The sequence below is a fragment of the Bubalus bubalis genome, chromosome 1, assembly GCF_019923935.1.
Source record: "Bubalus bubalis isolate 160015118507 breed Murrah chromosome 1, NDDB_SH_1, whole genome shotgun sequence".
NCBI classification, from domain to species: domain Eukaryota; kingdom Metazoa; phylum Chordata; class Mammalia; order Artiodactyla; family Bovidae; genus Bubalus; species Bubalus bubalis.
Genome location: NC_059157.1, coordinates 109,771,169 through 109,784,740, shown reverse-complemented (window position 1 = coordinate 109,784,740; position 13,572 = coordinate 109,771,169). Strand labels below are relative to the sequence as shown.

Sequence of the window (13,572 nt, the reverse complement as noted above, 5' to 3'; positions counted from 1 at the left end):
GGGATTAGATCTGATAGACATAGTGCGTGAAGAACTATGCATGGAGGTTGGTAACACAGTACAGGAGGGCAGTGACCAAAATCATCTCCGAGAAAAACAAACGGCAAGAAGGCAACAACGTGGTTGTCAGAAGAAGCCTTACAAATAGCTGAGAAAAGAAGAGAAGCGAGAAGCAAAGGAGAAAAGGCAAGTATACCCAACGGAATGCAGAGTTCCAGAGAATAGGAAGGCGAGATAAGGAAGCCTTCTTAAGTGAACAACGCAAAGAAACAGAGGAAAATAATAGACTGGGAAAGACTAGAAGATCTCCTCCTTTGTGGGTCCTCCAGGTCGCTGCACTCTCGTCTCACTTCTCTGCTCTTGGACCAAAGAGACGTCCTCACATTAATACCTTCATTTTGACTCTTCTGCACAGCGCCTTTAAAAAAAAAAAAAAATCTCCCCTTTCCCCTCTCTTCCCCCAATTGTGGAAGAGAGGCAGGACTTCCTGTTCTCTTCAGAGCGACTGCCGGAAGTGAATGCGCGCAAATCGGCTTCGCCAAGTTTGGAGAGTTCAGGCTGTCTGTGCTAGTTGCTGTTTTTGGGCACGAAAAATGCCAGGTCTGGTGGCCGCAAGCCCTGCCCCATCTGAGTCGCAGGAGAAGAAGCCGCTGAAGCCCTGCTGCGCCTGCCCGGAGACCAAGAAGGCGCGCGATGCGTGGTTAGTGCGCAGTCGGGGATGGGGCGGCCGGAGGCTCCGCGTCTGGCGTTCAGGCACTTGTGCCCTGCCTGGGGCTGGTGTTGGTCCTCGCTTAGGCGTGTGGTGCTCTTGAAGATTATAGAGTCCTATAGGCTTCGCTGTTGGCTGTCTGTAGACTGAGCCCTTACCCTTTAGCTCACCCTTGGGAAACAGGTGAAGGGATTGGAAAGAGGTCAGGTTGACTCGAGTTTGCTTCGTCCACTCATTCCTTCCTACAAAGGGTTTCTGAACGTGGAAATGTTATGGGTCAAGCACTGCCTTAGGTTCAAAAACGTAGAAATGGGTAAAGATGCTGCTTGATTTAAAGGAACTTAAAGTTAATGATTGCTGTGTGAGGTTTGACAGTATCAAAGAGTACAATCTCTGGTGATTTCTCCCAAAATTTAGACATAGTAAGACACAGGGTACATTTCTGAACACTACAGAAAACCCTCTTATCCCCACGTCTTTTAGCTAGATGATTTAAAAATCAACCAGGCTATGACATAAATGACATTACAGTATTCAGAATAGTACAACTGGATTACCAGCAACTCGCATTCTTGTTTTTATTGTATACAGCCTCTGTTGTGAAACAAATATCTGAAGCAATCTTCAGATAATGTGAGTGTTACACCTCTCCCTCCAGTCCCTTTTTGTCCTCACATAGAAAGTAAAGAGAGCAAAAGTGACATTAACACTTAAGTATTTTGCAAGTAATACTGTGAAGGGAGAATTGAAGACTACAGTGGGATACTGTGCTTCCACAGTTAAAAACAGTAGGTGCTTATTGAACCTTCAGATAGTATTACATCATAATTAAGAGCCTGGGATCCAGTTTCAGTTTGAGTCCTGGTTCACCAACCAGCTTTGTGACCTTGAGCAAATTAACATCTCTGCCTCATGTCTGTAAAATGGGCCCAAGGTTTCTGCCTTCAGGATTACTGTGCTATAAGTCATATTTGGTGCCTAGCACAGTATTTTCAGTATTTAATAAATGATCAGGGTGAGCTAGCTGTAGCTATTATTTTCATAAGGAGCTTGCTATCCCATGCAGACAGCCATTAAAGCTAGTGAAAGATAAATTGTATTTAGAAGGAAGGAGAACCTACCTTTTTTAAAGATAACTTCTGCATCAGTTACCTTTGACCCCTATGGCGGCTCCCCAGATATCTAGAGTCAGGAGTCAGTTTTTTCATATAATTGATTTTTTTCGTGGTCCCAGTCTTTACTTTGTAATTTTACAAGTGAAAAGTTCTTTGATCATCATGAGTGGGGCTCCTCAGGCCGCCCTTGGCAGCCAGATGTTTTTTGCTGTTTGTGTTGGGTGTCTTGTGGCTAGAAGTAAATTTATTTAGAGGTATTTGAATATAGGGCGGAATCAAAAATGTAATTCCTCTGTGATAGGCAAAAAATTAAGCTCTTCTTTCTGTACATTTAACATTAACTTTTTACTCAGTTTATTTCATTACAGAGCAGTATTATTCCTTGGCTATTGTCTAGGGTCAATATTTAATATGCATAATTATTTCTTCTAATCAGATTCCTCTACCCCCCAAAACTAGTTATCTGTGGAACATTTTCATGGGCAAGGAAGTATCACAAGAGCCAGTAAAAACAACTTTGGTATAAAACCATTTGGTATAATACCGTTTTTAAAACTCCAGCTGTATCCTGTCAGATCCATGTTCTGCCTCACTCCTCATCACTTAGCTTACTTACCGCTAAATGTGCTTAATGCCTACTTTATTAACAAGTACATTTTGATTTATAGCATAATTGAGAAAGGAGAAGAGCAATGTGGACACCTAATTGAAGCCCACAAGGAGTGCATGAGAGCCCTGGGATTTAAGATATGAAATGGTGAGCATGGTACTTTCTTATTGGGAAGGTAATACATAGGCTGATTGCTTCCAATTTGTGTATTGCTTTACAGGTTTAGCAATCATTCGGCAGCATTCTTGGGGCTTCCCTCATAGTTCAGTGGGTAAAGAATCTGCCTGCAATGCAGGAGACCCAGGTTCAATTCCTGGGTCAGGAAGCTCCTCTGGAGAAGGAAATGGATTCTCACCTGGAGAATCGCATGGACAGAGGAGCCTGGTGGGCTACAGTCCATGGGATCCCAAGAGTCAGACACAACTTAGCAACTAAACCACCACTTGTCTGAAAGGTAGCTCACCTGGTTAATCTAACATGCCTAAGTATAACTAGAAAAATAGCTTTTCAGTTTCTAGTGTACAGAGTAAATGATGCTAATAAATTGAGAAATATGGGACTTCCCTGGTGGTCCAGTGGTTAAGACTTCCAGCTTCCACTGCAGGGTCCCTGGGCTCCATCTCTGGTTGGTCAGGATCCTGCATGCTGCATGTTGCCACCAGAAAAAAAGAAATTGAGAGGTGTTTTATGGATTTGGGAAGGGGAGAATTAAGCTTTCAAGTAAGGGCTTGACAAAAGCTTTTAGAGTTATGTTAGAGATAGGAGAATCATGGCTTAGGAAGTTCAGAATATCCAGACAAAATTCGGTTGTCTGATTAAAAGGGAAATATTCTCTGTTTTTTGTTTCTAATCTTGTGAGTTTTTAGGAAGAGCTTTTTTAAAAAAATCAATTTATATATTATAATTGGAGGCTAATTACTTTACAATATTGTGGTGGTTTTTCCCATTCATTAACATGAATCAGCCATGGGTGTACGTGTGTCCCCGTGTCCTGAACGCCTCCGCCTTTCCCTCCCCATCCCATCCCTCTGGGTTATCCTAGTGCACTGGCTTTGAGTGCCCTGTTTCATGCATCAAACCTGGACTGGCGATCTGTTTCACATATGGTAATATACATGTTTCAATGCTATTCTCTCAAGTCATCCCACCCTCACCTTCTCCCACAGAGTCCAAAAGTCTGTTCTTTATATCTGTGTCTCTTTTGCTGTCTCACAGGGCCATTGTTTCCATCTTTCTAAAGTCCATATATATGCGTTAATATACTGTATTGGTGTTTTTCTTTCTGACTTAGGAAGAGCTTTTAAATATGGAGTAGGCCGCACATGGAAGCATTGCTTTCTGCAAAACAGAAATGGAATTGTTGCTGTTTCTTTCGTACCATGCTTTATTCTAATAAAACTAAAACCTTGGTTTTTTGTGTTTTTTGGCTGTGCTGGGTCTTCATTGCTGCATGGGCTTTTCTCTAGTTGCAGAGACTAGGGGTGCTCTCTAGTTGGGGTATGCCAACTTCTTATTGCGGAGGCTTCTCTTGCAGAGCACAGGCTCTAGGGCGCTCAGGCTTCACGTGGTCTCGGTAGTCGTGCCTTGCAGGCTCTAGAGCGCTGGTTCAGTAGTCATGGCGCATGGGCAGATTTGCCACGCGGCCTATGGGATCTTCCCAGATCAGGGTCAAACCCAAGTCTCCTGCATTGGCAGGTGGATTCTTTACCACTGAGCCACCTGGGGAAGCCCCTCTGGACATACCAAGTGTTCAATAGAAGATTCTTGATTAAATGAATGAATAAATGAGGAAACTAAGGCCCATATGTATGAAGTGACTACCTCTAGGCAGGGTCAGACCTGTAACCTCTCTCTCTAGACAGATTTCCTCTGCTTGGTGCCCTTACTCCCCCATAAGATCCACACCATACCACCATTTTAATAATAGCTGAGATAAAGCCAAAGCTACATACCACTATAAAAGTAATAGAAAGCCTGGCTTCTTTCCCTTTCACCTGTTTCCTGCCTCTTTGGAATTTTACATGTGACCAGCCTTCCTCATTGAGCTGTGAAAAAGAAGGGATAAGGAACCAGCTGATAAGAAGTATCACCAAGAGGTGGAAAACAGTCTAGACTGAAAGTCCTGAGGCTAAAGTTTGGTTCTCCTGTTCTTTAGCTTAGAGTGTGTTTTACTTGAACTAAATATATGTTCATTAAGATACTAATCTAATCATATCTGAGTTTTACTTTTTTGTTTGTAAAAAGAGAACCATAATATATTTTGTGATTTTTATGTATGGTATTATGAACCTGTGTATACAAGATACACATAAGTGACTTTTTAGAAATCTCATGGTGAATCATTTTGTAAAATAAGTAAATATGGTTGTGGGGAGCTTAAAAAGTATAACTTTTAAAAAATATACTATTTTTAAAAAGTATAACTTGATTACTTCAAAGACATGGAATCTCAACATTTGTACATGATTTCCTTGTCCCTTTCTTTCTAGTCAGTTGTGTAAGCTTAAGGTTAAGCCTGCCTTGATAAAAAGGATGATTTTTTTTTAAATGCTAATTTTAGGAGCATCAGAAGTTTCGCTTGGACTTCATGTGGATCTCAAAGGTGATACAGTTATTGCTATAAGTAGCATATATTCACAAGGACAAAAAGACATCATGGTTTTCTTTTTTATTGGGATGGAGAATGAGAGTGATTCCTATGGCTTCGTTTGTGTATAAAATAAAATGCAAGAGCTTTGGACTTAGAAAACAGTTGAACCAGTTGTGTTATTGAGCAAGTCCTTAATTTTCTGAGCCTTAGTTTTCTCATGTGTAAAGGAGAGAGAACAGTACATGACCAAACTACTTCTTAGAGTCATTGTGATAATTAAATGATATGTGTGTGAATAGGCTTTGTAAACTGTCAAAGAGAAACCAGATAGCCATATCTTGGAATTGTGGATAGCAGACATTCTATTGAGATCTGTTTAATATATGTCATGATTATGTAGTTTTGAATCCTGGTTATGAAAAGAATCTGAATCCACGTAGGGCCTTTCTTAGGATTGAGAATATGTTTTTTATTTTCAGCATAATACTACTTTTGGAAAAGGAACAGGTGTTTGGATCTACTTTGGTTCCAGGTACCCTATTTCCCTATCCCCCATGGGGAAATGGAGGGACTATGAAGTAAAAAAAAAAAAAAAGGCTTGCTCAAGTTAGGAATGGATAGGTGGTGGGATTAAAACTAGAATCTTGATCTTGTTTTGTTTTGGCTGCTCTGGGCCTGCTGTGTGCAGGCTTTCCCCAGTTGCTCAGAGCAGGGGCTCCTCCTCTTCGTGGTGCCCGGGCTTCTCATTGTGATGGCTTCTTTTGTGAAGCACAGCTCAGTAGTTGTGGCTCTAGGGCCCTAGAGCATGGGCTCAGTAGTTGTGGAGTATGGGCTTAGTTGTCCCAAGGCATGTGGAATCTTCCTGGACCAGGGATCATATCTGTGTCCCCTGCATTGGCAGGCAGATTCTTTACCACTAGACCACCAAGGAAGTCCAAATCTAGGTCTTTTTCACTCTCCCGATTGAGAGTACTTTATACTTCACTGCTTGCACTTAATGAGATTTTACTGCCAACGTATTCGTTTTTAGGTTTACCTAAAACTTTATTTTGAATGCTAGTTACAAAGACCTTTTGTTGAAATACAGAGGTGGATATAACTCAGCAACTGGGTCAGTAACTGGGTAAAATTCAACACTACTATCTGCTCTGTTATAAGATAAACTTAACTAAATTGGTGTCTCTTACACCATTAGACCACATTTTTCTGAAGATAGCTTCAAAGGAAAAATATTTTGCGATCTCAGATCTTCCCAGTAATGATCATGAAAGTTCCTTAATTCAAAAACCTTAGTAGATTTTATTTTCTAAATAAGATCTTAATTGTACCTTGAATCCAGAAAATTGAACTTAATGTGAAAGTAAGTACATTCAACCAGAAGTGTACCTTATAATCATCTGAGGAATGTTTTCCAAAATTCACAAGCTTGAGCCCTGATCTTCACCTGTTAACTGAAGCTCCTATATAATTTTCAGATGTTCCTCTCTAACTACCACTGGCTTAAGCTGAAGAAGTAGTAGGGATAATACTAAATATAAATTGTCTAAAGATTTAATAGCAGCAAAAACAGAGACTTGAAAACTACTCCTAAGAAAAAATAGGGTGTGGTTGTGGTGATTCTAGACATTTACAACTGCTTTTTTCTTTTTCTTTGGCTGCGCTAGGACTTGGTTGCTGTGTGAGGAATTTCTCTAGTTGCGGCATGCAAGGGCTGCTCACTGGTTGGGGTACACAGGCGTCTCATTGCGGTGGCTTCTCTTGGGGAGTGCCGGCGCTAGCACACAGGTTTCAGGAGTTGCAGCATTCAGGCTTTAGAGTGCCGGCTCAGTAGCTTTGGTGCACGGGCTTAGTTGCTCCATGGCATGTGGAATCTTCCCACACCAGGGATCCAGCCCATGTCCTCTACATTTGGCAGGTGGATTCCTATCCGCTGGGCCACCAGGGAAGTCCATGACTGCTGCTTTTACTGAAAGAGAAACTAGAGGAACCTAAAACCTGCTTAGAAATGGCAGCTGGCATCTTTCTGCATTTAAGACCCAGGAGGCACCTAGAGAACACAGTTTGGGGGCTAAAATCTTTGAAATAAATTAAAGGACCAGCACTGAGTGGTGGTGATACTCAGTATTTAAAGTTTGATTGACCTTAATATTTGGTTAACATATGCTTAAAATATGCTGATTTCACACACACAAAACAAACTCAGGGACAACTGATGATGTCTGAAAATATGATCCTGAGAATCAAGGAAGAGGGTCATTTTTGCTCTTTGAACATTTATTTATTCAATAGATATCTGTCTTCTGTCAAGGACTTTATACTCAGAGGCTTTCAGTGGGTAGCCCCCCTGATGATGAGAAGCTGATAACAAAAGAGGTAGCAATACTATACAGACTGCTGTCTCCTGAAATGATGAGTGACTTCATTTTTGCATACGTTTACACCTATTCTTCCTCTGAGCCTTTTAGAAAAGAGAGAATTTATATATTTATATTGTTGATAAGGCTTATCTTTTCTAAACCAAATGCAGGAATAGCTAGCTAGGTGAGGGAAGCACTTGAATTAGACTTGACGATTCGGCCAGTCCAATTACTTAGCTACCTTGTTAGCATTGTTCCTCTCTTCTGGGATAGGAGTGGGGGTGCAGAGACACCTGCTATGACCAGCAGCCCTATCCTCTGCTGCTCTCCCTTTTTGATCTTTCCAGATTCGTTTCAAAAGTGTTACCCTTACTTTGCCCTTGGGTTTGAGTGAGTAACTTTCCACAGGAAATGCCTTGTTTACAGAGCTGACTTGCCTTCCACTTCGTGGATCTTTGCCAAACATACTTGAGTCAGCAAGGAGGGGGGGTGCAAGTCTCTTCTCTTGAATATCTATAAAAATAAACCTCTTTGGGGAAGATGTTTTTGAGAAAATAAATGAACGTATAGTTTTTACTTCAACAAAGACTTTAAAGATTAAACCTTGTAATGAATTAAACAGTTTCCGTGATGTTTTTAAAGTTAAGCAAAACTAAAATTGTAAAGTGTGGATCTTTTGTGACTGGTTTAGAGTAATTGTGGCAGCTAGTTAATAGTCCTTGGCTGAAGCATATATTTCTAGCATCTTAATTCCTGACTCCATAGGTCTGGCATGATGTTTGAAATTTTAAACTTTCTAAAATACATTTTTTATCTGCAGGTGGTCTGCTCTGGGAGTGAATAGTTCCTGAAAAATGAAGAAGATTCAGTAACTTTGGGAGTTCCTTGCTGAAAATTGATAAATAAAAAATTATTTATAATTTATTAAAAAAAAAAATCCCTGGTTAAAAGTCTTCAGGTGTGTTTCTTTTTATATTCCTCACATCCTCAAGTGGTATTTATTTTTCTTAAGGAATATCTATGGGTTTCTCATTTGTGGATTCAAACAAGCTTGGATCAAAAATATTGGGGGGTGGGGCGGGGGAATTCCAGAAAGTTGCAAAAAATAAAACATGAGTTTGTCATTTTTTTCAACTATTTACATAGTATTTACAACTGTTTACATTGTATTTACAACTATTTGCACAATATTTACATTTTATTAGGTATTATAAATAATCTAGAGATGTGTGTAGGAGGATGTGCTTAAGTTATATAGAAATACTACATCATTTTGTATAAGGGACTTGAGCAAACACAGGTTCTGATATCCACAGGAGGGTCCTGGAACCAATTGCCCCAGATCCTGAGGGACCGACTGTAGTATAAACAAATCCTATAACAAATTTCTTATGTTCTTGTTGTCATTCTGGGAACTTTGGATATTTTTTGTCAAGAGAAAGCAGATACTGATCTTACCTAACGAAATCACAAAGATTAGTTATATAGACGTATTCAATTTATAATTGATCTGGTAGTCAAACCATCTCATTCAAGGTTTTGTTTTTTATTTTAACTTTTTAAAAGGTAAGAATTGGACAAATCTTCAGTCTTAATATTTTAAGTCATTATTGTTCTTTAGTAATTCTCTCTTTTGTGAAAGTAACTTGTTTAGATTTTGGACCACATCAGGGTGCGTTGGCTTGAAAGATCTCAACTGTTTGGCATAATTAAGTGTACATTTTTTACATTTTAGAATAGACTAGGATCATAAGTTTAATGCCTAGGGGCCAAACAGTTATCTCTTATTAATTGTAAGTTGGCCCAGGTCAGAGGCTGGATTTTTACAAATAAGTCACTAATGAAATAGCTCAGTCCTACACTGTAGAGATACAGAATATATGTTCTATTCACTATGTTTTATAGTTCTAACATATAGAACATAGTGAATAGAACATAAAGTGTGGATCACTATAGCAGCCCTGTGGTCCTATTAGCTGCTTTTGAGCAAATGAGGCAGTTGGTCATACTCTGTCTTTGAATTTTAAATCTTTTTTTTTTTTTTTTTTATTTTATTTTTAAACTTTACATAACTGTATTAGTTTTGCCAAATATCAAAATGAATCTGCCACAGGTATACATGTGTTCCCCATCCTGAACCCTCCTCCCTCCTCCCTCCCCATTCCATCCCTCTGGGTCGTCCCAGTGCACCAGCCCCTAGCATCCAGTATCGTGCATCGAACCTGGACTGGCAACTCATTTCATACATGATATTTTACATGTTTCAACAAAAGATACTGTGAAAACTAATGAGAATATGTAGGGTTCATGTGTCATATGATTGGAAGATTGCTTCTTAAAAAGGAACTGAACTAAATTGTTCCTAAGGATCCTTTCCTAGTTAAGGCATGGCTCTGGGGCTTCCCTGGCAGGCCAGTGGTTAAGACCCCACACTTCCAATGCAGGGGGTGCAGGTTCAATCTCTGGTGGGGTAACCAGAATCCCACATGCTGTACAGCTGGGGGAAGAAAAAAGCATAGCTTTGAAGTGTGACAGGCTTAAGTTCAACAGATGGCTACATGACCTCAAACAAGTCAGCCTCTTTGGGTCTGTTTTTCTCATCTGAAAGAAAAAATTGGGGATAGTAGTAATACAGGATTGAGTACTCATTAAAGTGGGGGTACATAAAGCATTTGGCACAATATCTAGCATTTAATGTTACTGACATTCTCTGTATTCATGTTTTTACTTTAACATTCGCTTGGATATAGAGTTTTATTTAAGTGGACATTGTGTAGATTTCAGAGCATTCTTCTAGGGTGAAGAATAGAATCTTGGACTCCTAAGGGAGATGATGTGAATCAACTTCCCACCAATATAGATAGCTGGCAGATAGTTATCCATATTCTGCTTGAATATGTCCTGGAACTACAAAAAGAACAAGAAAATTCCTAACCTTATCTCCCAATGTTAATTTTTGCTGTTCCAAATTTTTCTTAATGCTTTTAATATATTTTTTAAAAACAAAAAATTTAGGTCATTTTTCTATGCTACTTTTCTTTTTTTGACTGTGCCGGGTCTTGTTGCAGCACACAGGATCTAGTTCGCTGACAAGAGATCAAACCCTTGTCCCCTGCACTGGAAGCATAGAGTCGTCGCCACTGGACCACCAGCAAGGTCCTTATGCTACATATTTTTAATGCAATCATAGTATTAACTTTTCTCCATAATTTATCACCTGTGAGTATAGTTCTGCAATATGGTTTCTATTAGCTATGTACAAATTACTCCAGGGCTTACCATAATTTAAACGGTTCTCTATCTGTACATTCATTTCATTAAACGTTTAATAGGATGCCTGTTGTATGTTAGATACCATTCTAGGAACTGGGTCTCAGTATTGAACAGGATACATACCAGATACCTAAATTATTTCTGATTTTAAAAATGTTTTGTTTTGTTGGTTTTGTGGAAACATAAGGAAGAAAGAAATCAGCTGAAATGCCACCAGTCTACAATAGACCACTTCTTGGTGACCTTGCCATTTATCTCTTTTTGCATGTATGCTTTTTTTTTTTTTTCCATTGGCTACTCCATTATAACACTACAATGGACGTTTCCAAAGGAAAGTACAAGTGTCATTTAACCAAAGATGGGCCAGAGGCTTTGGATGAGTCCTGCCTGACTGATCTCTAGAAAGGGGGTGCCCATTTGTACCTTAGTACTGAGGGTGACCTCTTAGCAAGATTAATTTTTTCAACCTTTGTCAATTTGATATGCTTACCTGATTGGTAAAGGAATTGAACGACCCTTCTTGACATCTGCCATACTTAAAAGTACATCTCACAGGACTGCCCATCATTCCCTAGTGCTTAAGCCTTCCCAAAGATTATGTGTAGCATTTTGTTACTAATAATAGTAACATGTTACCACAGTAATTTGAAAAAATGAAGAACTTAGCTTCCTAATAGGTTGTCACCATGTTCTGACATACCTCTTGGCTAAGCTCCTGCTAGTCATGATACTTCCCAAATTCTCAATACAGATACATTCATGCTATTCTCTAAAATTAGTTCCCTTTGTCTAACCTTGAAACATTTGACTTGAAGGTTAATGAGAACAGGACCATATACCTGTGCAAGGTCTGTTTTAGGATAATTATACAGGTCTGATGTGAGGAGAAACTATAATCCCCATTGCACAGGTGAGTACAGGCAGGCAGGTTAAAGAAATGGTTCTGGTCAAATATTTGGTGACCTGGGATGTGAGTCTTTGTCATTAGAGTTCAAGCCCCAAAACTCAATGCTCTTTCCTGTACCAGTTAACTAATAAAAAAAATAATGTATTCATAGTCATAAATTCATTTATTCATTCAGTACATATTTATTGAAGGCCTGTTACGTGCAAAGAACTGCCCTAAATGTTGAGTATGTGAATATGTGAATCATATGTATCCCTTGTTCTCGAAATGAGAGGATGCTTGAGTCAACATTTACTGAGGACATACTAAACACCAACTGTGTGCTGAGTAATGAACAAAGATTAGTAAGACATGGACTCTGCTCTCAAAAAGCTTATATTCTGGTGGATATATGTATATAAACTATAAAAATAAAAAGTTGAATATTCAGTGCTATGATAAATATTCCAAGATGTTTTCCTAAAAAGAGTACATGTGTGAATGTACCCAGTGTTTCTTTAGCTGTGATAAACTGCTAGATGGTGGTTCTGTGTTGATGATGGTGCTTTTGACAGTTAAGTTATACAAAATCTTCATCAAGGAAAATACACAACTGGAAGTCCAGGGTTAGGGCAAACTCTAGATGCAGTGATATCAGAGGCTCAGTGATGCCATCCAAGAATCAAGTTATCAATATTTTTCACCTCAGAGCTCTCCAGGAATTGATGAAGCTAATCATGTGTTTTCTTGTTTAAGTCCGGCAGAGGAGAGAGAAACTATTCCTAAGGCATTGAAGTACCCTGCACCCCTACCTTTTTGACCTGATTGAGCCAAATTAGGTTTTGTGCAAGACTCCATGGACTGTAGCCTGCCAGGCTCTCCTGTCCATGGGATTTCCCAGGCAAGAATACTGGAGTGGGTTACCATTTCCTACTCCAGGGGATCTTCCTGACCCAGGGATCAAACCCGTGTCCCTTGCATCTCCTGGCAAGGGGATTCTTTACCATCTGTGCCATCTGGAGAGAGTATAATGATGATTGTCAACAGAACGCCTTATGCTGATTGGCTTAAACCAGGATCCCCTCCTTGGATCCATGTGTAGTTTAGATATCAGAACAAAACTGGAATTCTGTTATAAGGAGGAAGAGGTAAATGGTAAATAGATGTTGAACAGATGACCAACTTTGCACCAAATCATCTTGTTTATTAACCAACAAATTGTTCTAATGGTCAAATTGAGTTTAGAGGAGCATTTCTTCTCAGTTTACTCAAACTTTTAAGAGAAAGTTACTGATAGCACAGAACAAGTCATCTGATACTCAGTTTTCATAGAATATAGGAGATGTTTAACAACTACTGGCTGAAGAGCAGTCCTAAGGAGATCCTTGCATGTGTGCATGCTAAGTTACTTCTGTCGTGTCCAACTCTTTGCAACCCTATGGACTGTAGCCCACCAGACTCCTCTCCATGGGATTCTCCAGGTGAGACTACTGGAGTAGGTTGCCATGCCCTCCTCCAGGGAATCTTCCTGACCCAGGGATCAAACCCACATCTCTTATGTCTCCGGCATTGGCAGATGGGTTCTTTACCACTAGTGCCACCTGGAAAGCCCATGGAGATCTTTAGGGAGATCTGCATCTGAGTGTATTCAACTGCAAGTACTAGAATACCCAAATAGAATGGCTTAAGTAATACATGTAATTTGTTTCCTGTTATAAAGTCTGGCAGTTGAAAGTTTCAGATTTGATACAATGCTCAGTGATACTTTGAAGAACCAAGGCTTGTTCTATTTTTCTCCTCTCTAACCTTCTCATCCTTAGGCCTATCCTATCTCATGGCTATGGTAGCGTCAAGCATTACACCATCATATAGCTGTATTCAAGCCAGAATTAAAGGTAACAGGCATCCTTACTGGCTCTATCAGGGAAAATACTTTTCCTTGGATGCTCCCACGTTCACAACCTCGTGTCTCATTGGTCACATGCCCACTCTTAAACCAGTTGCAGTAGAGAGGAATGGGATAGTGTGCTTG

General features: G+C 39.7%; 1 protein-coding gene across 1 annotated transcript; it reads left to right on the top strand.

Annotated features, from left to right (window-relative positions):
• Positions 1 to 490: 490 nt before the first annotated feature.
• On the top strand, positions 491 to 8,334 carry LOC102402465 (cytochrome c oxidase copper chaperone). The gene is made up of 3 exons (XM_006057601.4): positions 491 to 700; positions 2,493 to 2,581; positions 8,202 to 8,334. The coding sequence occupies exons 1-2, from the start codon at positions 519 to 521 to the stop codon at positions 2,575 to 2,577; spliced, it is 267 nt and encodes an 88-aa protein (XP_006057663.1). The 5' UTR covers positions 491 to 518; the 3' UTR covers positions 2,578 to 2,581; positions 8,202 to 8,334.
• Positions 8,335 to 13,572: the final 5,238 nt, after the last annotated feature.